At 37.1% G+C, this 25,385-nt stretch overlaps 1 protein-coding gene across 5 annotated transcripts; it reads right to left on the bottom strand.

Moving 5' to 3' along the window:
• Window positions 1–3,151: 3,151 nt before the first annotated feature.
• BBX27 (B-box zinc finger family protein) lies at window positions 3,152–21,299 on the bottom strand. 5 transcript variants are annotated; one of them, XM_010249976.3, is made up of 6 exons: window positions 21,159–21,299; window positions 19,892–20,538; window positions 18,280–18,630; window positions 11,258–11,485; window positions 5,112–5,422; window positions 3,152–3,523 (listed from the first exon to the last, which is right to left on the bottom strand). In XM_010249976.3, the coding sequence occupies exons 2-6, from the start codon at window positions 20,369–20,371 to the stop codon at window positions 3,397–3,399; spliced, it is 1,497 nt and encodes a 498-aa protein (XP_010248278.1). In that variant the 5' UTR covers window positions 20,372–20,538; window positions 21,159–21,299; the 3' UTR covers window positions 3,152–3,396. The 5 variants fall into 5 exon arrangements, with proteins under 5 accessions (XP_010248278.1, XP_088758356.1, XP_010247033.1 ...); XM_088902230.1 differs by having other exon boundaries at window positions 19,892–20,748; window positions 21,159–21,294; XM_010248731.3 differs by having other exon boundaries at window positions 19,892–20,740; window positions 21,159–21,237.
• Window positions 21,300–25,385: the final 4,086 nt, after the last annotated feature.

The following is a 25,385-nucleotide window of genomic DNA, read 5'->3' as shown; positions in this document are numbered from 1 at the left end:
TTCATTTCCCTGAGGCTACGTGCATGTGAAGGGTGGTGGCGCCGTTTCATCTTCCTAAGTTGTTAGAGAGTGACATCTGATCACCACCGTTGATTTGCCTTGAACTGGCCCCGGGTGCCACGTGACACCTCCGCGGCCATCTTATCTCTTTGAACACGTCGGCACCATGTAGGATGGATAAGATTTGACATGGACAATACTTCCTATAGGTGCACCATAGAAAATTCTTGGCTTTGCCATTGATTGGGGGGATCCTTTTTCCCTATAGGGATGGGGATGTGGCTGAGATTTCCAGCCCCGTTAGGATAAGGGGTGAGATACATGCGTTTGGGGTCAAAGACAAGATATGCAAAAACGAATTCCGCCCCTCTCCTCATTGCAGTTTGGAAGAAGTATAAATACAAATATGTACTGTACAAATATATACAAAATAATACAAAATACAAGGTTTTGAACTCTACATATTTGCATTTGTACACCTTCCAAACTGAGCCACAAGGACGTCAACAGATTGTATTTGCCGGTTCAGTATGGGTTCGGCTCAAAATGAATATGATTTGAATCAACCTCAACCTCAACCTGACCTAGATAAATAAAGAGAGGATGTTAAAACTGTACTCTCAAACCAAGCTTATATTTACAAATATTACAATGCTACAATGTCAATGGGTCAGAGTTTAGAATGGGTTCACGTCAACTCCAACCCAACCCAAGGCCAAAACCCAATTAAGGCTACGATAGGGTTGGATTAAGACATTAAGGCTGTGTTTGGTTGTAGTGCAATTTTATTTGCACTAGTGCAAATGTATGGGAGTATAAATGTAAAAATGCAAATTCTTGTTTAATTTTGTTTTGAATTTTACTTTATTCTGTTGCATGTATTAATTTACTTCATTTGTACTGCAATCAAAATAAACTAAAATTTAAAACAAAAATAGGTTAGAATTTACACTCGAATCATTTGCATTGCCATGGTTTTGCATCAGTACAAATTTATTTGCATTGCAACCAAACACAGCCTAAGTGCAGGTTTACCATATAACTCATCCACGGACATCTTTAGCCAACTAGTATTCATTCAAATAGATGAGAGTTTCTGATTGGTTAAAGTTATTCAGGTATTATATAACACCCTTTTTGCTATCATAGAATGCCTTCTGTTTAATATGTTCTTTAAGAAATTTAAAATGAAAATTTCATGTATTTTATATATAAATATGTCATACGTGTATAAGATATTAAAAATATGTATTTATAAAAAATAATCAATACATTTTTAAAATTTTAAAAATATCTATAAATTTAAAAGTTTCCAAAATTATGATCTCATATTTTGGTCCCGTATTTTTTAAAATCCAAAGCATGTGTATTATTCTTTTATGTGTTTTTTTAAATACACAGTTCAGGATGTTTTGTTAGAAATATATATATATATATATATATATATATATATATATATATATATATATATATATATATATCAATGCACAAACAATACATGTCTTATATGTAAAATTCAACCCTAAAAAGGATAATGAATCCCCGTCAAAGTTTGGAGTCCGATATAACCTTCAGAGAGAATTCTATTTCTTGTTAAGTTTCTGTCTTAATCTGAAACCAACCATCCTTATCTTAATAAGATCACATGATATCAATGTTTACAAATGGTGGTTGTGCAAATATTTTAATCTTTAAATCTAAATCATTAAGTTAAAACATTTAAATAAGCACAGTAAAAATATTTTCAACATCTTAATCTCTTCATCTGTTTATGTTTTATCTACTTATTCTGTGTTTTTCTCTATCATAGCTTGGCTGGTTTGAAACGACAGATAAGGCAGTGTTCACTCAGTGATGTCTCACCCGACCCTCTGAAATCTATGAATATTATTAACAGATATGTCACACAGCCTCCAGTTCAATCGATGATCATCAGTCTCAGTCGGAGGCATCACCCATGGCAACATGAAGTTCTTTGAGGGGATGTAGTAAAGTGTGAGTATGCGTTTCTCTTCCATGACCCCTTCTCAAACTGAGCCAACTTGTAGTCTCTACTCTAGTCTTCGCTGGGAACTGGGAAGGCTTCATATTAGATCGGGTTCCCTTGTACTGAAAATGGGCTTCTCTGAGGCCTTTGCAGAAAAGTGTAACCCAAGTGTAACACTACTAAACTTCACACTAAGCATATTGGATTGGGTTGGGTTGTGTTTCCAAATGGGCAACCGGAATTGACTGTACAATGCATCATTTGGCCACAAGAGGATGTAGTATGTACTATGTAGGGTAGGGATGGATGTCAATGGTTGGATTAGGTACTTAGGTATGGGTTTGCCTCAACCTGAACCCGACCTGACTCAGCTAGATAAGGAGGGAGGTACCAAACCTGCCCCACCCCATCCAATATATAATACACCTATACTCAAGCTACCATATTTCAATGCTGCAATTCCAGTGGGTTTGGTTCAGCACGGATCTACCACAACCCGAACCCTGATTATAACAGACCCGACCCTAATCCAATAGGGTCAGGTTAGTGCAGATTAACCACTTAATCTGACCCACTGACATTCTTAGTAGTATGCATAACACAACTTAGGAGCCATGGAGAAAGGCCTTTTTATGCCCCTTCATTCAGATAAACAAATGCCAGAGTGCAGATTTAAGCTTGAGAAAAGCCAATTTGTGTAAAAAAATGCAGGAGGTTAGGTGTTATCCACTCAACCCATCCCAAATTCCAGATTGCCTTGCCGGGACAAACATTAGGTAATGGCCTTCCTTTATTCAGGCTGAACAAGTTCTGCCAAAGATGTAGACAACTCTCTAATGGTATGTTCATCAGATGATTGTGATAATCACATTATGTGATTTCTAGTCAGGGAGGTAATATATAACCTATCAGTGTGATATAGTTTCATTAATGATGGCAAATATGAGAATCAAATATTTCCATTTTCCAGTATATATTGAAATGACTCCATTTGCAATGTTATTTTCAGCATATACCAACCATTTGGCCACTTTGATGGACAGTTTCACAGTTTCTGGTATTGACAACATCAAAGCATAAGATCTTCTTAAATATCAATGCCATCAAAACTAAACTTGTTTTCAAAAACTGTTGTTTTAATTGCCTAAAACAACATAAGACAAATGCAGAAATCAGGCCATTATTTCTTTGCTAAAGCCAAGAGAGAAAAAAATATTTATGAATACCAAGCTTCTAGCTTTATTGCTTTTTTGCTTCAATAAAACATGACATGGCTCATGCATATGCAAGGCCCAGAGAATGAAATAAACTGAATTAATACAAGTGGTGAATACCAGACAACCTGGTTCCAACTTGTATCAGATTGAATATGTACAAAACCAAGAATGACAGAACAACGAAAAATGTATTCAACAGCTTCTTGTCATATTAATAGTATCAGATTCATATACTTCTGCCTTGACAAATCTTCCTTTGACCCGTTTCCTTACATCAGCTGTAGCTTTTCTAGAAGCATATCGAATTCGTTTCTCATACCTTAGAACAGAGGAAACTTAATTCAGCATTATGTCTTCATAACAGAGCATAATTTGCCAAAAAATAAAAACAGAGACAGTATAATTCCATAAATGTATTTGAAGTTAAGCAGGGATGCATATAGACACCATAATACCAGTAATACAAACTTGGCAGAGTTGAATATATATTATGTATGTATATATGTATTTCCATCCATGATGATCTAGGGTTCTTGCAGTTTCCTGGTTCCAAATGATTGGGTTTGCAATTGAAACTGTTCCTCTGTAAACTGGAGACTGGTTTAGCTTAACCCATGAAAGTTGACTAAGGTCTGGAACATCATGTATCCATTGGTTCTATTCTCCAAGAGATTTTTTCTGGACTTTGCCTGCAAGTTTTCGTGTGCTTCTGATTTTATATGTTAATTTCCTTAGGATAAAGATAATGTACACCCCCCTCCCCACACGTTTGTATGTATGTTGTTGGTGAGGCTCCACAGATATTTCCAGCATTTTTCATTAATTATCCTTGATCAAAAAGACTTCAAACTATGAAGACAATGCTAATTTTGTATTTCCAATTCCATACTAGGTACTCAGGTTGGAGGGGGGGCTAGGCTGAATGCCATGAATGAGCCACCTAGGTGACAAAAAATAAAAATAAAAATAAAGCAGGTGCCTTGTTATAATTTTATTACAAGAGATGCCTTTGTTAGTATTTCTGCTAATATATGTTTTATTTACATTTGAAATATAAGATATCCAGGGGTTCTGAAGAGGGTGAAAGAAAAAGAGGACAAAAGAGGAGTATCCCTTGGTTTTTTTCCTTGTTCTTCTTTTTCTATTAATCCTCTTTCATACATATTAAACAGAATAGGTGCTTCACTGTTTAGAATAGATAATGAATTGGTAATCCACCACCCTTAAATCTTGGGCTGACAAGAATGATCTGGACGAAGTCTGGGAGAGGCCACATTCTTCAGAAGCTCCTAACTTTTAGGTCCATGTTCAGTCCACCCCTCCGCCCAAGACTACCGAATAGCCAGGACAAACTTGGGTCATAAACCTAAAGAATCTATGATTAAAGCAAATTTATTTAGCTTGTACTTATTTTTATGATGTCTTCCATCAAAAAATCAATTCTTGATCAGTATTTCATCCATGTCCATTTATACCAATAGAATAATGTCCATATTTGGTCAATCCCATTCTTGTGGATTTAGGAATAACTGTTATATTTGAAAGTCAAAAATCATTTTCCTCGAGTAAGCTATATGTGAATTGAAACTTCTAAAAAAATCCTGACAACCAAAAATAACACCAAATTCTCAGATCGAAATATTTTTTATGTTATATTTCCAAGAAGTTTTTACATCAGAAATATCAAATAGTTAATTGGATAACATTATAGGTCCAGGTATCCATTAGACATTGTGCTAAGCCAAATGTTTGGTCCATCCAGAACCTTGAACTAACATCAACCAAATTAAAACCTAGGGTAATAGAATAGATAAAGAATTGGTAATCCACCAGTGGTATCAATGGGAGAGTAGTATTGCAGCATATTATTACCAGCTTCAAAAGCATTAGTATAGTAAGATACTTACGTCCGAGCCATTTTCTTCTCTTTGTACCTAATCATGGCATTTTCTTTGGCTTCAGAATGAGTATTCTCCACATCTGGTGAATTCCATGATGCTTGTATAGTGTTGGGAGAAATTCCACTGTCAAGACAATCGGAGGCACTGCTTTCAGCACTGAGCCTTGAAACAGAGAATGGCAAACATGAGTAAGATGGTCGAATTAAATGATGAGAATCCATGCTTCCACCAATTTGATAAGATTGATCAGAGTGTCCAATGCTTTTGTATTGATGAGATGATTGAGAGACATAAACAGATGGAACAACTGAAATATCCTGTCATAATAGAAAGAAGAAAGAAAGAAGTTACACGTTAGAGAAAAAAAAAGGTTATGAGGTCATATAGGGATGTTATACAAAAGATACTGAAAGTGATATCTTTATGAAAATTCTAGTCATCTTTAGTCATCAATCCCAACAGTCATCTGATAGTTGAAATGGTAATGGGAGTTACCACGGTTGTGACCAAAGCATAACTAGATTTATCTATGAAACTTCGTTGGGACAACAAGCCTCTCTCCTACAGGTTACTTCATCTTCAAAAGAAGTGGACCAAATATGTCGAAAATTGATACTTAAGAGTGGCAAAGGCTTTCACCTCCTGTTGCACTTCATCAGAATAGGTTGAGATAGGCTTTCATCACTGCTTATGTCAACAGTCCAACTTCTAGACAGTGATTGCAGACCCAATTTAGATATTGAAGCTTAATAAGTGTAGAGGAAACCATCCAAAACTCAAGCTAATTAGACTATGGAAAGGTTTTCATCAAGGGAGGTTAATATTGCTGGATTTCTAGGACAGTCAACAGTTCGTGTTGACCAAGGGGCTCCACATCTAGGGTTGCCCTGTCATAGCATTTTTGTGATTCAAGTTTCATGTTAATAGGTCCAGTAGTTAGTGCATTACAATTATTTTTATGGTTAGGAAAAAATAGGATAAGTTTTGTTCTTTTTCTTTAAGGGTATTTTGGGAAGTACAATTGGTAAACTCTGATGTCTTTTGGTGGTTCCCGATGACCAAGGGTAGTTTAGGCACATAATATTGATGTCTTATATGGTTTTGGGAGACTATAAAGTCTCCTAGAATTGTTCAAACAAATTGTTCATCTTATCATATTAAACTAATTTTCTGTTTCAGCAATAAAGTCTGCTTTCTTCCTCATTGTTCTCTCTAGTTGACTGATATTGAGAACTGATCTGTTATCATTCTTCTATTAATTTCTGCAATGGATCTTCTCCTATTATTTTGTCTGATATTTTGCAGTTTCCAGTCACTTTATGTTACAGTTCTTCATTTAGGGCCTTTTTAATCCCACAACATCTTTTACAGTTTACAACTGATATGACTACTCACAAAATTTTCATAATCTTGGACAGTTAACTGAATTTAACAAGTGGAAGGACAGGAGATTTCATCAATTCGTCCCAATCCCCCCTACTTATTTCTTGACACTTCTCCTTTCTTCTTTGATGTAGGTATATTTGGTCAACTCACCGGACCCTAACACATGGCATCAGCCAGGGGTACTTCCGTCAATTCACACTCCCCCAAAGGGCAACAGGGTAACTCTCGCCTTGAATGGTTGTGAAGCATTTAATGCAGATGCACGATCCTAGCGCATTTACTCCTGGTTCACTAATGAAGGGGTCATGGTCGACCGACGCCTCTCTAATTCCCCCCTACATGACCGCAATCTACGGGATGGCTACTCATTGTTCATTACTCCTCTCCTGGGCAACCCTAACACAAGGGACTCTAATCCTATAGTCCCTCGGAATGAAGTACTTCTCAGCCAAGGCCCTAATCTGCTTCCTGCCGAGTATGCTATCTAAGTCAGAGCGAGGAGGGCGCTCCAGCCTCATGCAGCGGCCCTTGGCCTCAATCTCCTCTTCACCAGTCAGCCCCTTGGCCTCCTCTCCATCCACCACCATGGGAAGTGCCGGTGCGTTCCCTAGGGTATCTCCCCTCGAAGGCTTGACAGTGGGACACACAGGGACATCACTCCTCAGCCTGGTGGACCCAGTACTCTCATTCACGGAGTCCACCCTTTGATGATCGTGCTTGGCCCCCTGAGTCGTGACTCCTTCCTACAGAACCTCCACACTAGAAGTGTAAGAGGTGCCTTCGGAACTACTATTGCTACTCTCACTCCCACTGATGCTGGGAATAGGGGTACTACTGGGATCACTCCAATTAGGAAGGGAATAGGCCTCACGGCTAGAGTTAGAAGTTGACATAATGGAAGATGAGGCCTTACCAAGAAAAGGTTTACTGAAAAAGGTTAGAAAAGAAGTGACTAAAAGACAAGGTGGTCTGAGAAGCTCCAAGTGAACGCAGCAAGAAAATGGTGGATTCTCCCCCATCTCCTCTCCTTTCTAAAGGAAAATGAATGATTAAGATCCATTCCATCCAACGACTGTAATCGAACTGCCTTAATTGTCCACGTTGATGGCCTCCACATGGCACCAACCTCGAAAGACAGAATGACACTGAGACCCAAAGCTGGCTCGCCCGTCGCCTCCGGCTTAGGATACACTAAACCGGGGCGTCTGCTCGATTGCCCGTCCCAGTCATGACTCCCACGATAGCAGAAGCCAGTGCCCGTCTTGGACATGGCTACCTGATAGTAGAAGTTGGCGCCCATCCCGGACACGGCTATCGAGCAATGGCAGCAGACACCTGTGATGGTCACGGTAATCTGATTGCAACAACATGAATCCGTCCCGGTCACAAACGTCAAATTGAGTATGGGCATGATAGTATCACTCACAAAGTGCTTGTCTATGAACAACTACAAAAAGCACTGCCAAAACTGATGTCTACTCTCATCGGCCGAGGCCGAGCCCTTGGCATAGCCCTTCCAACAGCCTCGACTAAGGCCTCGAGAGTGGGGGGCAAGTGATGTAGGTATATTTGGTCCATTCACTAGACCCCAACATGTGGCATCGGCTAGGGGTACTTCCATCAATTCACACTCCCCCAAAGGGAAATGAGGTAACTCCCGCCCTGAACGGTTGCGAAGCATTTAATGCAGACACATGATCTTGGCACATTTACTCCTGGCTCTCTAATGATGGGGTTGTGGTCGGCTGACGCCTCTCTAACTCCCCCTACGTGACCGCAATCTATGGGATGGTTACTTGTCGTTCATTACTCCTCTCCTGGGCGACTCCGACTATAAAAGGGACACTACAACTAAAGGTACAAACATGCATACTTGAGCTAACACTTACTCTCTTGTGGTGACCTTAGCTTACTCTGAGCCCTTGGTTAACTTGACCGTCAGAGTCCTCACCCCTGGGAACACTCTTGGGGCCTTTGACATCTTTTGACTCTTAGTAGGTGGGACCCGCAGCCCTCGAACCTCAGAAATTACCTCGCTACCCTTGACTCCAAATTTGGCAACAACATTCTCCATCCTCCTCTCCTTTTGCTTTTCATATCTCTTATAATCCAAAACAAGAGCTCATGTTGAATGCAACAATGCAAATTGTATTGAGGATATAAAACCGGAGAAACAAATAGGATGAAGGTCCATTACCAATTATGGTCTTGGCTATCCAGCATCTTGGAGGGGTAAACTGGATATGGACCTTACCATTGGCAACTTTTTACACAAAGTGGTTGTTCTCAGACTTGAACCCATGTTTTCGTGCTTGTCAGCTTGATATTTTACCATTAATCCAAGTAGAAATGAAAATAGTAATATAGTTGTTATTATCTTTATAGTTCTGTTTTAGGTTTAGTTCCATATTGACTAGATTTTTACCCAGATACATAAAATACATGGCTATACAGGTGTCAAACATGAATTTACACCACAATTAAAATATTTGCAGCACCCTCCTACAAGCATCCAGGTATGATAGGCTAGATTTTTTGTTTCTTTCCTTTTTCTTCTGGAGTCCTTCCATGTCTCTATGTAAGAAGGATTCATTCTTTAGCGTCAGATCTGAGACTTCAGGTACCCAGAGACTATAATCTTTTGAAAGATCATTAACACAAAAAAGCCAAAGTTCCCAATAGATGGGTTCAGCTACATGAATCCTGTTTTTCTATTCAGCTCTATTCAGTGCTATATCCAGTGTTAAATTATGGGCCCTCAAATCAATTTCTCACTAACTCAACCCCTGCCTGATTTGGCCTGCCTCTAGTTCTTCTAGGCCCTTTTGAAAGATCATTAATTTGCTAAAATAAGTATTTCCATTTAGTGGGTTTCTGCTTTCAGTTTCATATGTTAATGGGCAGGGGGTTTTGTGTATGTATGCTCTAATGATTGACACGCTATCAGATATTTGCACATTAAAATTAGAAATACACCTACCTGTTTTTTCTCCATCTATTGTCATCCATTAAAAAATTTCCTTCAATCATGCTTAAATTTGAGAGTAATGACAAAAAGAAAAATTATGGCATCTATCAAGAAAAAAGTCAGAACTAATCTATAAGTAGATCCATTTTAATAATTCTTCAGAATAATGTAGTGTTGATTTAAGATTGTGCATATATATCCAATTAAGGTAAGTTCCACCAAATAATATAAATGATGAAAAACCATGTGCCTATTTGTTCTTTTACATTCATAAGATCTGGAAGCTTCAAAAGTTAAACTTGAATTTTATATGCATTTGGGGAAAAAGTGAAAAAAAGACTTGCACAGATTAGAACATAAACAGGTAATAATTTTAAAGAGTTGAAGACATCAACCATATGGAGATACATGGGAGGAAATTCAATTGCAACATTCAACACCTTGAGAACTTCATGGTATTTTCCCCTAAACATTTTACATTTTTCCCATAAAACTGGGGGAAGGATTAAATGGGAATGCCATCATAAGTCCCTAAGACAAGAACAGTTTGGCAGACAGAAAACAAAGTTTTCCGTTTAAGTGTGTTTCCTTAAATATCACTCATATTCTGCAGCAGCCTTGTCAAGAATATTGACCATCTATAAGGTCAGCAATAAAATACAGTAACTAACAATATATAAATAAATAGCTACTACAATTTAATTACGTTTTGAGGCTCTAACCTGTCAATGTGACATGGCATATAACTAATATCCTATAACATCTCCTAACTAATAAATTTATGAGAAATAAACTATATATGATAGAAAACTGGAATGTATTTTCTATATGAATCTACTTATGTATACCTATAGTATGCATATTCTTTGCATGAATTTTCTACATATGCATATCTGACACCATACTTTCTTACATGGTAATTAAAATGTCAAAATTAAAAGGAAATTCCTTGAGAAAGATAATTTTAATATCCTTTTATATACAGACCATTTATACTTAAAGGTTGACATCACAAAGAAATAAAAATGTTGAAGAGACAACATAATTCACCTATAGACTTGTTTCTCCATTTAAATTGAAAGAATAGAAAAAGCAAAAACAGAAGTCCTTTCTATGCTCCATTCTTTAATTTGGTATTGCATGCCAGAACTTATCAGTTCTTCGTACTTTCTGTTTTCCATTTTTAATGGCTAAAGGAGTCTATCTTTCTTTTAGTGTGAAGAAAGATTCATCATGAAATCAAACATTACACTTCTGTATTGTCTTTATACATGTATATTGAAAAATGAAAATTGCACAAACACATACAATGTTCCCAAGAAAATTTATAAAACAATTTTTTATAGAAATTACCTATTACTAATAATTTTTTTACAATGATTATTATTTATTAGAGGGCCAACTTTCTCATCATTCATCACAGGATGAAATGGACAGCCACTGTTTTGAACCATGAAACAGTCACAGAAAAGTAACAAGTAGGAAAATAATATTTTTGGATGCCATACTGATTTTCCATGTTTGGTTTGAGAACAGATTAGCATGGAAGTGACTAATGTTTGATAGGTAACAAAATTTTTCTACAAGAAACTACTTGATAACAAACTACATCATTTGCTTAAAAATTTAATGGAAATTATGCAATCCTTAAACTGTAGAAACTTGTGAAAAAATAACAAAATATGACATAAATCTCAGGGTTTAAACCAATGCATAATTTTAAACCATGCATCAAGTTACTAAACAATAACTTCAGAAAGTTCCCATCATGTTAAGGAGATAGAGATAACAATATAACCTCTATTGCTCTTGAATAGCCATTATCTGATTTTTCAAGGGATATATCCTTGTCCATGGAGGAGAAACCAATGTCCTTCTCACCAAATAACGATCTAATATGATCTTGATCACCACTAAATAGTTCTTCATAATTTTGGAATGTCAGATCAACATCAGGTATATTAAAATCATCATTGCAAACAGTTTCCTCACAAATTTCAAGATCTTCCATAGTTTGAGTCCACAGCTGCAAGAGTTAAGAAAGAAAGAAGTTTTGGATATATTAGCATGGCAGAGAAAGACAAGTGAATGAGAGTATCATAATTTTGTAGCAAGATGAATGAAAATATCATAAATTTCCAGAAAGCGATAACTTTGCAGAGAAGTTCATATGAGATACCATAGCATCATAATGAACTACAAATGATGATGAATCTTTCATCTCCTACCATTACTAACAACCAAAAAGCACAAACCTTTTCATGCAAACCATACCCTTTACCGTCACAAGATTGAGGGTTGGGAGTGAACTCCGCAGCTAGTCCAGCCCAATGTGGTATCTCACCATCCTATACCAAAGTCTATTTTAACATTGCCAACAACTTGATACAGACATTCTTTTCATCATCATAAACAACCTAATCTTTTGAGAGGTCAATAAAGTGATATAGTTGATCGTTAGACAAGTGGATAACAACCAAGCAAGCTAGACCAGGTAAATGTTCATATTACTGTGCAGGAAAAGCTGCAAATGGACATATGGGTGAGATCAACCTGGAACAACTTGAGAGTTGTGGAGTCCCTCATGGATCAGAATTACTCAGTAACCAAGGAGAATCAATCAACCCTTATTTGTAGGAATCATTAAACTTCTGGAGGTGGAACCTTAAGATCTTTAACTAGGAAAGCCTAATAGAGATAAAACCTAAGTTCTTGATTGAAGAACTATAAAAAATTGAGCAAGATTCCTTCAAAAAATGCATTCCATTTCCTTTCATGTATTGACCTTTCTCATATCAAGAGATTACATTAATTGTAAAAATACATTAATGGGTGCCTAAAGAAATAGAACACAAGATTAAGGGGCAGCACCCAATCTTGTGGCCATTTAACTTTTAACAAGAAAAGCATATTAACCAAAAGAGCTAAGCACCTAGATATTTTGGACACCAAGTCCTATAATACATACAGAGAAACTAAAGTGCATAGGCAGAAAAACCCATGTGTAGTTAAAGCACACAACCAATTTCCAAGTACAATAAACAAATCTACATCTAATACAAGCTGTGTTTATAAGGGCAGTTCGGTTGGAAAAACAAGCTTAATGGGGCATGGCCCTGGATTGGTCTACCTTTAAACTGTTTAAAGGAAATTCAGATTACTTAAAGACCTGAGTACCTAGATATTTTGAAGACTAGCTCTAAAAAGTAGAGAAAGCTTATAAGAACATGGTCAAAATGTCAAATTATCTATGTGTGTTTATTTGAGGAAACTGCAAAAAACTACTGAGTACAATAATGGACACTATGTCTCGTATTGGAGTCTTTTTTTGGTGAACCAGTGAGGTCAAATTTGTGGGCTTAACAGCTGAATATGTGTTGATGGTATACAGATATGCATAATTAGGATGAAAGAGGAGCTAGTCATACAGTTTGGTCCCTCGCAAATTGTATCATTTGGCTGGAGGTTCATTGAGGAATTTGGTATTGACATCAATTTTGGGTATCCCCTAGACTTAGAACTAATTTGTTGAGTTTTAGGGAAATAAATAAATAAACTATGAAAGCTAATGAAAATATCATGAATTTGTTCGAAATCTAAAAAACAATAGGAAATAACAAAGCAAGCACCAATAAAGATTCACATAAATCAGTCTTCCATTTAGAATTGTAAATACAATATCTACAATAAGTGGCATAACTCTAATGTATAGACACAAATACTAATGCATGGTCAACACTATGGTGGAAAAGCAACACATTTATCAATGGATAATTGTATATTTATGATACATCTATCACATCCATCTATAGTCAAATTTCTATTATATTTCCTAATTCATTCTTTTCTATTGTTCTCAGTTTTAATTAATATTAGCATCTTTTCACAACTCTGTTATGACAATTACCATATTGTGACTAAAATACACCAAATGCACATTCATTCCTTGATCTCTCTCCCACCTAATTATTTATAGTTACTTTTTAATTATTTAATTTTTTTGATAAATGCTTTTAATTAGTTATTTTTTTAATTGAAATATTAATTATTTTTAAAATCATGCTTCTTGTGAAGAATATGATAGAATACACCATATAGTTCACTCTTCTTTTTTTTCCTTTTTTGATCAGTACTGTATTATTTTATTAGTATTTAATAAAGAATGGTGAGTATATACAATGTGTGTCAAGAACCCTTCATGTGCCTAGAATGTACTGCACTCCCCCTAACAATGTGATTTTCTATTTACAATTTCCACATTGGAAGTCACCCTCTCACCACATAGATTATTCTTTGATCCATATGTATCTTTTGAATTTCATTTTGTGGAGACATTCATATTTTAAACGAATATTAACTCGATAATATTTAATAAATAATAATTCATTATTAAAAAAAGTTTTTGAAACAAAAATATGACTAGAACATATCACAAATATGCACATTTATTGATCCATATGCTACTGAATTTGCTTGGATGTTAGAAAAAAAATGATACTTTCACAATTAACATTGCATTTTCTTACTCCCTTCTTGGACTCATCATTCTAGTTCTATTTATTTAAATGATTTATGTTGACAAAAACAAACATGGTCTGATCTGTACATAATTGTCCAAATTTATCATACATTAATTACAAAATAATAAAATTTAAGTGAATGGAATAAGAGTAAGATATTTTTTGTGTATCCCATCCAAGTGTGAAATGGTGTATAAGTATAACAAGATTGAATACAACTTTACACACAAGTAAGATGCCTTGATCTCCATACAGTATGGAAAACTGACTAGTTTCCATATAAGAGTACAAGAAAGCTAAGGAAAAACAAGGAAAATATATACCAAAAATAAAAGAGCATAGCTTTACATTTATTTGGAAAATGAGCTTCAATAAAAACATTACAGAGTTTCAACAAAGTCTTCTAAATTATTCTATTTGTAGTAGTTGATTATTTTCCTTTTTGTTCTTTTGATACATCTAGGAGAACTAATAATGTGCCAAATTTTCAACCAAATTACTGAAATTTTGCAGCTTTAAAAACGGGCAGATTTCATTTGTTAATTACAGATACTACATGTAAAACAGACTGAACATTTAGACCTCCTAATAACAACGGTATGATAGAATGCTAAATTATTCAATTTGTAGTATTTCAATCAAGGGCAACAAGAATGTGATAAAGTTTCAACTGAATTATTGAAACCTTATCTGGGATTATGCAGCTTTAAACACACAGGCAGGTTTATTTTGCCAACTATAGATATTGCATCCAAAACAGACTGAAATATGTCAAAACATAAAGCTAGGCATCCTAATTAGTAATTAGAAGGAGATGACAGATCCACTTAGTAAATTAGGATCAGGTTTTCTCTCCAGTGGGTCAAGGAGGCCTGGGGTCAGAAGGTTAAAGGTCTTTAACAGTGCTCTTCTTGGTAAATGAATTTGGAGATTTAGGGTAGAGAGGGATAGTTGGTGGAGAGGCTTAATTGCTGCCGAGTATGGTTCGAATAGAGGGGGCTGTTTTGCTAAGGTCCTGGATCTCAGCCACTAAGGGTCTTCAGCAACATAATCTGGTGGCTTAAAGGTCTTTGGGAGCTGTAATCTTGCTGTATTGTATTTTCTTGTCCCTAGCAAGGGACCTTTTCCTTTGGGGCCTGTTGTACTCTGTTTTATCTATTAATAAAAGTTACCTTACCTTTTTCCAAAAAGAAAAAATAGAAGAGGATGACAGTGTTGGGATGCATGTGTGAGTGGTTATGTCCGACGTTGGGAAAGAAAAAGAGGTACAAGGGACTTGTATACAGGATTGGCCCACAACCTAATGGCTTAAGCTTTTGGGTTAAAGGTGGTGTCCAACCAATGTGTAAGCCCTGGCTCATGTATCCCCCTGTTTTAGCAACTCCCCTCACCTTCCCAAACAGTGGTATCAGAGCCAAGTTCAGCTAGGTGCAAGTTTTGACAGATGCATGTGGTGACTCCCGTGGCTCTGCCAGTTTCCATGGTTGAATGGATGGCGAGAGCATTTAGTGAGCGGTTTGATGGATACATATTGTGACTCTTGTGGCTCTAAAAGGGCAGACCAGTGCACATGACTCCCGCCAAAGCAGGGTCTGGGGAGGGACAGATGTACACAGCCATACCCCTGCACATACAGAGAGGCTGTTTCCAAGATTTGAACCTTGGTCATCCAGGTCACAATGGAGCAATGCAACTATTGCACCAAGGCCCACCCTCCTATGGCTCTACCAGTTGTCAAATGGTTGGTGAGAGTAGATAGTGAGTGATTTTCAAGAGCAAGAAATTGATTCGCATGGTTAAGTGTTCTTGAACAGGTAAACAATTGGCAATTCTCATGGCTTGGCCCACCCATGGTTGAATGGTTATGACATTCCATTGGAGGTTGAGTGTGGGCTCCCTATCATTGTGAGCAAAGGTCTGTTGGTTGGTGATATAATATCGGCTTCTATTTGGAGGGGAGTTCTTTGTGTGGATGACAATGGAATCACACGTGGGGGGAGATTGTTGGGATGCACATTTGAGTGATTGTGCCTCACATTGGAAAAGAAAAAGAGGTGCAAGGGACTTATATATAGGACTGGCCCACAGACTAATGGCTTAATATTTTGGATTAAAGGTGGTGTCCAACTCTTCTGTGCATTTTTTGTGCGCTTGTACGAACTCCTTGGTTTTGTCGACCCCTTTCACCTTCCCCAACAAACAGAACCCTACCACAATGTAAAAGGAGTTACACTTTTAAGCAGAAACTCACAACAACTTTGCAGAATTTCAAACCTTTCGTTAATTCAAAAACAGAAACAAAATAGGTAGACATAGATTATTCTAACAGTTCATACTAATTAGATTTAGCAGTTAAAGTCTCTAATTTCATAGAAAATCAGAAAAAAAAATCTTAAAAGTTTTCACCTAAAGATTCTAGGAATTAATATCCAATGCCAACCTAGGAATTAAATAATAGCTAAATAAAATTTATGATATGTTTTAAGATATCAAACTTTAAAGATTTTAATGAGGTTGGTAACATTGTAATAAAGCTTTATGCAATAAAAGAAGATGTCAATTAATTAGGTTACTTCCATCCAATCAATTCATCCAAATCCTGAGCCGATACAACCAGGTGAATGGCCAACCTGATGCCATTGTGTAGGGGTGGAGATTTCTGACCCACCCATTTACTTAACGGGTTCAACCACCCATAGGATCAGCTGCATGAATGATATTACAAAGTCTCTCCCTCTACACAAAACAATCTCTATAATCTTGTTCTCCCTCCACCTACCCATTTCGCTTTGAAGTGCTCTCTCTCTCTCTCTCATTCTCTATTGTTTCTAATCTCTTTAAATTCTCAATTCTATAATTAATTCTAACTGCCATTATCTCATTAATTCCCATTTTTGCTCCATTTAAATTCAACCAATGCATTAACTGACCATAACTAACTGCTGTAATTAATTCCAAGTACTAATTAACTCTATCCATTACACTCAACTTGTGATTAATTTCTACAATTAATTATTAACCCAAACCCAGATCATTTCCATAATTAACTAAAACAACTAATACCCATTAATGCAAACTATCTAATTCCATTTAAATTATGCATGTGAACTGATTTGAACCCAGAACAACTTCATGAAAGACAACCATTCTTTCCATTATTCCATGACATGATAAGTTATTAAGAACAAGATGGTTTTAACACATTTTTATAAAAACTAAAATTAATATTTTTGAGTATCAATATAATTCATATTGATTTCCTAATATGAATGTTTCGATCAATGTTATAAAACTCAAACTGGACATAAAACCAAAAATGTTCATTGGACCAAGGTTTTATTGTTAACCAGGCAGTTATCCCGTCCAAACCGTGAAAACCAAAACCAGGATCCGGAATGGACACCAGGTCACCAGTTCAACCATTCAGTCTGATCCAAGCATTATATCACTGATTTTGATTCTTCTACTATTTTCCACATATACCTGATAGTTCACATTTCACTTAAAGTATGTGTTTCTTATGTATATGTACCATATTTATAGTCATTTAAAACTTATATTTAGCGTTATTGATGTATTTCTTGGATTTATTTGGGGGCCATGGTGTGGGACAGTCTGAGACAAGGACTAGGCCTGGGCTATGACCCTTATCATAGGTGTTAAGCCTGGCCTGGGCTGGCCTATGATCACCCCTAGTGTAAGCCCATAATGACCCAAAACATATGACTTGATGCATTACAGGGTTAATGGGTCGGACAGGTTGGAGTTTCTACCCATTTAATTTTATTTAAATGGGTCATTACTCATTAATGGGTTGGAAGGTTAGATGGATGATTTGAATCTCAACCCAAACCAACCCACCCTAAAACAGAACAAGAAAATAAGAATTCGTTTAAAAATGTTATTTTCAGTCACAGTCTAAAAGTTAGCCTAAGAGCTTACCCATTAGAGGAACTAAAGAAAAAAGAACTTGAAATTAATGCTCTGTATATTTAAAATAAAATACTTGGAAACTAGAAAGAATTAAGAGTATCTTTAATAGAAGTGGTAGTTGAACACGGAAGAAGTACTGGAAACAAAATGAAAAGTATATGATTCTATATTGCTCATTATTTCATTTACAAAAAAAAAAAGAAAATAAGAATTCCAGAATATTTCCACGGGCAATAACTGACCATAAGAGAAATTTCAATGAATAACAGTGGATCACTATGTAGATTAATGAGTGCTGCAATGATATTATGAGTATATGACATATAGACAGCAGATGCCAATATTTTAAATTAACAAATGAACAAACCTGGCTAGTCTGAGCTGGACTCTTGCACTGCCAATATATGTCTCCATGCAAAGGAATTTCAGAACTTGAAGAAGAGTTTAACAGCTCCAGTTGAGAGAAAGGCAAGGGAAAAGGCTGCACTTGTAACTCATGATTCATTCTGTCCATTTGTTGAATATCAATACTAAGACCTTGAGGATTTAAGAAGTTATGATCAAGATCTTCACCGAGTGGGCCTGAATTATTGTTTTTAGATGAGTATATGTCAGCTTGCATTTCTGCACGGATCAAAGAAGAATGACTCTTTCTCTCTGTGAGCTGAAGCCTTTCTAAGTCAAGAATTTGTTGCAGAATGATGCAAGTTTCTCGCTGCTGTTGAATCATCAACTCAGAATGTAGTAAAGATATTTAAATGAAATGTTTGCAAATATATAGAAATTATCACTGTAAGAAAGAATAGAGGAACCAAAACACAGCATAAAATGATAATGTTGTTAACATGAATTATCCTAATCTATTAACATTGACTCGACAATTTTAGGAATGGTAATTGACTTTCAGAATACGCAAGGAAATAACAAAATCATACCCATAAAATTCCACTCTATGTTCCAATACCCCATTTTGTTTAAAGATAATGGACCGGGCCAATGTTTCATAATGCACATAATATCCCTAAATCTTACTAACTAGATGAAACCTCTCACTATGTTGAGTGGAATTTGGATTAGCTGAACACTTTAGCTGTTTAGCAGGCTGTGGAACCAATGATAATGCCCCATTCCTGTGACAAAATACATGGGGCCCACACTGAGAGGCTGAATGGTTGTTACTCCATGTATTTATGACTGGTGTGGAGTGTTATTATTGGTTCCACAGCCTGCTGAACAGCTATTACATTCAGCTAATCCTATCTCTGTTGAGTAAACTAATAATCTGGACCTCAAAAAGCATTTCCTTTAAATAAAACTACTTGACCCAGGCAGTCAATCTGTTCATAGAACTTGTTTTGTATCACTTAAAATAATTAACTAATAACAATCAAAATAAGAACAATAACCTGGTTGTAAAGTGTAGGTGCTGCTATAAATGAGTAGAAAGTGGAGAATGGAGAGAGAAGAGAAAAGAATTTATAGAGCAATCTATCTTGGGCATCCACCCACTTTTCTGTTTATATGTATAAAATAACAGTGGTGAAAAAGATGAGATCGGCTTCAATGCTCACAAGACTGTGCTCACATCGTTCGCACAGCCTTTTACAGCCGTGCATTGGGAATATCTCCGTACTTGTATTTTTCTTCATGGAGAGATATTCCCAATGTGAGGCCGTAAGGGACTGTGCGAACGGTGTGAGGACCAAATCCAAATTCGGAAAAGACATTCCCCTCCCCTCCCCTTTATGTTGTAACTGTATTTACTTGCCTTCAATTAAAGTTTCTAAAATCATCAAAGACAACACACTCCCAGCAATATTACAGGCTATAATATTCTTAAACATAGACTATAGATTTCTTACCAAGTAGAAGATATCAAGAACAGGCTTAGAAGAGTAAGATTGATGAAGTGATAATTCATTTTAAAGCCAACAAGACAATAAACAAACAAATCATGGAAAGAAGCAAGTTCTACCTACCGTGCCTTGTAGACTGTTTGATTCCACTTCCGTCAAAGAAGACACTTCAGTCAATGGGCATAAGTTTCTTGCAATGTCCAAATTTGCCACACTGGGAGATAGAGAACCAGATGAGGCTGAGACAAGCTGATCTTGAAAACCACTGGCACAAAGCTCATTTAAGTCATAACCCCATAAAACTGCAAAATCCCTGGCAGAGGGGCAACCCCTGTAACTACTCATTGCTCGTTTTTTATGCTGGGAATCGATTGCATGAAGCTTCTGGTCACAACCATGACACATGAGCATCCGATGATCCAAGCACCGGGAATATGCCGGATGATTTCTGCAACCATCACAAAGAAGGGCTCGGAAATGCTTCTCAGACAAAGAATTAGCTGAATGAACCCGTGAATCACAAGAAAGGCAAAGATATGCTGCATCAGCCTTGCAGTACACCACAGGCTTGGATTCCGCACAAAATTCACACACTTTCTCCATTTTCTTAGTTTCTAAACCGTTCGCTTAACATAAAGAAATTTCAAATTCTCTGACAATTTCCAACATGAAATTTATCCACGGAACATCAAAATCATATCCAGTGATAAATTCAACATCCCAGACTCTTAGATTGTTGAAGATAAAATCAGTTTCCATGTAAATGTTCCCTGATCAACCAAGGTCCTAGAATCAGAAAAGCTGAAACAACCAATGGAATTTCTCCTGCATTCCTATCAGAAATCCACAATTCTACCCACTTCTCAAATCAAATTATGCAAATTGCAACGAAGCTCTCTACCAGAGAAATTCAAATTAATGACTGATCATAGTTTAAGAAACCCATGCCATAAGCCAATTTTCACCATGCACCTGCCACTCTTAACATGAAAAAATCTAGTCCTTCAGAAGAGAAGTTTCAATCTCTAACCAACTACTCAAACAATAAATCTAGAAACCTAACCAAGATATAAATCCAAACGCCTCCAGTTTGGCGACCAAAGAAGAGAATTTTCTAAAATGAAGGCCAAACGAGTAGCCGTACCTACCATTTAGCTTTCTCGATAAATCCAAAACCAGTTTAAACTAGAAAACAAAAATCCACGGTTCTAATACCAAAGCAGATCAATGCAAAGACATATCTGGTTACATGATAAGAAAAACAATAGCAGGTGTTTTCTACGAAACAAGAAAAAAACTGCAGTCAAGAATATGAATATATGAAACAGAAACTTCCAAAATCCTAACAAAATCAATCAGAACTTCACCATTAACGACCTCTGCGACTCACATTTCTCTGCTGTTTCAGCTTCTCTTTTGGAGTTTCCATCTTCTCTCTCAGACTCTCTTCTCTCTCTCTCTTCAATAGTCTATCCTCGAGGGAACTTTTTAGCCCCACGTGTCCACATTCTGCGGAAACTTTCTGACGTGGACTGGACACGTGGCTACCGCAGGACCCGGGGACGCTGGATGTACGAAGGAGGTCCATCGTGTGATCCAAAAGTTTAGCTGTTTAGACCAATAACATTTTGCCATGTACGAAGGAGTATAAATGACGGCTACGTAGATGGATTGACGCGGGCCCCATTTAGAGATTGGGTCTGAGTGTTGTGCACGGATCTCCTGTTCGACAGTTAGATAAAAAGGCCAAAAAAAGTAACGACGTTTTAAAGAAGGACACACGTGACACATTGAGCTTTGCTGGATTAGACGTTTTTTCTTCTAGAAGCTAGATTCCATACCGTGGACTAGGTCATGCAACGGGTCGGAGCAAACCAGATCCAGATCCACGCTTCAATGTCAGAAAACGGATGTGGAAGCGGGTTCAGATCTTCAATGATCTCATATGGTGGATGTGGATCATAACCAATCCATTTATGCATTAGTATCGGATCACGTAGCATCCAATGGAACGTTAAGAATACTATTAAATTCATGGGAGATGTTTCCAATGTGTTAGATTTCCATGTTCTCGACGTTGGTTGGGTAGTCGTAGCAGATATGTGGATTCGAATTCCGCTATTATCACTTCTCTCTCTGAATTTTCATGTGTTGTGTTAAATATCAAAAAAAAGAAAAAAAGAAAAAAAATCCCTTACTCGTTCATAAATATGTGAGACTCGAGTAGAATAGACACTTGAACAAAGTTCAAATGAAATAGTGGACAAAACTGTGGCTCAATGATGTTTTTAGGCTGAGTTTGGAAGGAGTACAAATGTAAATATGTAGAGTGAAAAATCTTATATTTTGTGATGAGTACAGATTTGGCCCTTCAATGACATCATGGTAATTTGGAACAGTTGGATGACACATGGACACCACCTAAGCAATGACTTGGAGTCTTAGATCACAATTTCTCTTCACCTCAACTTAGTGATCTGCCTTCATCGCCAACCTAGTGACATCAACCACAACTCAGGTCGGCTAGAAGCACTTTGTCTAGGGCCGACCTGTAGCACCTCCTCATTGGTCAAAGTGACCTCAACACGAGGAGCGACCTCCTTCGATGGTGTGCTGGCCTGACTAAGGTCTCGATGGCGACTTGCGAGACATACTTGTCAACAAATTCGGCATGCATATCTCGACACCCCCACGTTTCTCAGAAGTTAGCCCACGTTCCGAGCGTTCTGGAGGATGATCAACGTGCGTGGTGGTTACCTCCAGGGATCTCGGACCGGTTAGGCAACCTCTTGAAAATCTCGGATGCGGTGCGTGAAGCCCACACCAAACAATGCCTATATAAAGGCACCAATCCCAATGACACAGGGGAGAGACGCGATTAAGTACATCCTAGCTCTCATACTTTCTGATTTTTTAGCTCGCGATGTATTACAAGAGTACTAACTTAAGCATCGGAGCAACCTCACCGGGTTAATCGCCTCGGGTCCTTTGACATTGTTTCCTTGTAGGTCTCTTCGAAGAGTTACCCAACTCGGCACCCGAGCAACCTCCTAATTCAATCAAATCAATTCGGCATTCAAGCCTTTATCTAGCAGAAATACTCCTGCTCGACCTCTGAGTCATCGAACATCAAGAAGTAATCAGAACAACAGAATGCTGCCAAAAAACGCTTCATCAGTTTGTATTAATTTGTATGTATTTACATTGTACATATTTGCATTTGTACTCTTTGGATTTTTAACCTGATTTCAATCTGAAAACATCAATGCAAAAAAATTCATCTACTCAATGCTAATACATAACTGAATCTCCTACCCACAAACTCTTCCCACATCCCTATCCACAAAGACATTACCACTGTGTATTGAGAACATTTCCCAGTGTTTCCAATGGGGATGATCAACCACCAGGATTAAAAAAATAAATAAATAAAAATTCTTGACCAATGTCTCAGTGGTGTCTAGGTCTGACCAGATGAAGAATAGTGACAGACAGGTGACTTGATTGCAATTGAATATTGTAATCAAACACCCATATAAATGGGTCCTACAGCACACATCAAGAATCGGATACATTACCCCCATATTAAACGGATTTTAGAAACACTTTTCTTTAACTATATAGGATAATATATGGTATTTGGATTTAATTTTTATGACCTACATAGAATCCAAGACAAGAATCCATAGTATAGATGAATAATGAATTTAATATAATCCATTAGTCATTAAAAATTTAGATAATCAGTAAATGATACATTACAGATTTAAGTGAACTTAATCATAATATACTTTTTTGAAAATGCATGTCTTAAAAAATTAATATGTTATTCTTTATTTTATATTAAATTATTAATTAGTAATTGCAGACAACGTAATCTTAATTTCATAAATGTACTAGATACATGGGAATGGCAGAAGATCCATAAAAGACAAATTATGTCGAAATTGATAAATTTTAGTTACTTAAATTATTATTCTTCGTTTGTTTATTTTTATTTCTATAAATTACCAAAAATTAGGAATTCTAAGTTTTATTGTAGAGAATTTTGGATCTATTGATCTGACGCAGTACCCATAATCCATGGATTCATGGTTTGGTTTATTCCTTCCATGGAAGTTTTGGAAAACATTAAATGGTGTGTTTGGTTTGAAGGAAAAAGCAGGGAAAGGTAAGGAAACCTATACAAAGATTGTAAAGGTTTCCTTATCTTTTCCTTCCTTTTCCTACCTTTTCCTTCAAACCAAACATAACGTAAGGGTTCATTTGTGTGCAGCACAATTTCATTTATACTTGTTTAAGTGCATGAGAGTGCAAATGAGAATAATGCAAGTTTTTGGTTAAGTTTTCATTACCCTTTCTTTCAAACCAAACACAGCCTTACTTATTGTGCAATGCAAGCAAATAAAATAAGGCAAAATCTAAAATGAAAATAAACCAGAACTTGCACTCCTATAATTTTGCAGCAAATGAAATTACACCGCAAACAAACCAGGCCTAAGGGGGAGAAATAAATTCTTTTCAGTTTTTCTTAGAACCATCCAAAAGGCTCCAACCCACATCCCTGCCCAAAAGACACTACAACTACCCATTGGGAACAGTGGGGAAATGTTCCCAATACACAGTGGTAGTGTCTTTGTGGATAGGGACGTGGGAAGAGTTTGTGGGTAGGAGATCGAGTTAGGTATTGAAGAATCAATTTTTGGTTATGTATCAATATTTTGGCTAAGTATCTCGTCATTTGGTCTGCTTCCAAGTGGTCGATGACTCAGAGGCCGAAGTGGAGCTACCTAGGTGCCGAGTTGGATTGATGAGCTTCGTTACTCTTTAAAGACCTGCAAGGAACCAAATGTCAGAGGACCTGTGGTGGCTAACCCGACGAGGTCGCTCCGATGCTTAAGTCAGTACTCTCATAGTAGACTGCGAGCTAAAAATCACAAAGTATGAGAGTTAGAAGTTGCTTACTTGCTTACTTTCTTACTCCTGGGGTTGGTGCCTTTATATAGGCATTGTTTGGCGTGGGCTTCACACACCATATTTGAGATTTCTGCAAGGTCGTCTAAGTGGTCGAGATTCCTAGAGGTAACCGCCATGCACGTTGACCACCCTCCGGATCGTTCGACACGTGGACCAACTTCCAAGGATCGTGGGAGTGTTTGGATATGCATGCCGAATTCGTCGGCGAGCACGTCTTGCAAATCGCCAGGTTGCGCATGTGCCAGGCCGCCAGGTCGCGCCTGTGCCAGGCTGCTAAGTCACACCTAGGCCAAGCCGCCAGGTCGTGCCTGTGCTAGGCTGCCAGCACGCGCCAAGGCCAGGTCGCGCCTAGGCCGCCAAGTGGGACACCATCAACTTGGCTAAGGCAAATTGTTGCCAAAATGGTTCCGGGTATCACCTATTTGTTCCGAGGTGTCATGTGTCACAATATCATTGAAGGGCAAAATCCGCCCTCATCAGATATTAGCATTGAGTAGATGAATTTTTTTGCTTTGCCGAGAAATACTGATGTTTTCAGATTAAAATCAGGTTGAAAAATCCAAGGAATACAATTGCAAATATGTACGGCATAAACACATACAAAATATAAGGTTTTGCACTCTTCATATTTTCATTTGTT

The sequence above is a fragment of the Nelumbo nucifera genome, chromosome 3, assembly GCF_055504915.1.
Source record: "Nelumbo nucifera cultivar China Antique chromosome 3, China Antique-T2T, whole genome shotgun sequence".
Taxonomy (NCBI): domain Eukaryota; kingdom Viridiplantae; phylum Streptophyta; class Magnoliopsida; order Proteales; family Nelumbonaceae; genus Nelumbo; species Nelumbo nucifera.
The sequence above is the reverse complement of the archived record's forward strand: the minus strand, read 5'-3'. Positions and strand labels throughout refer to the sequence as shown.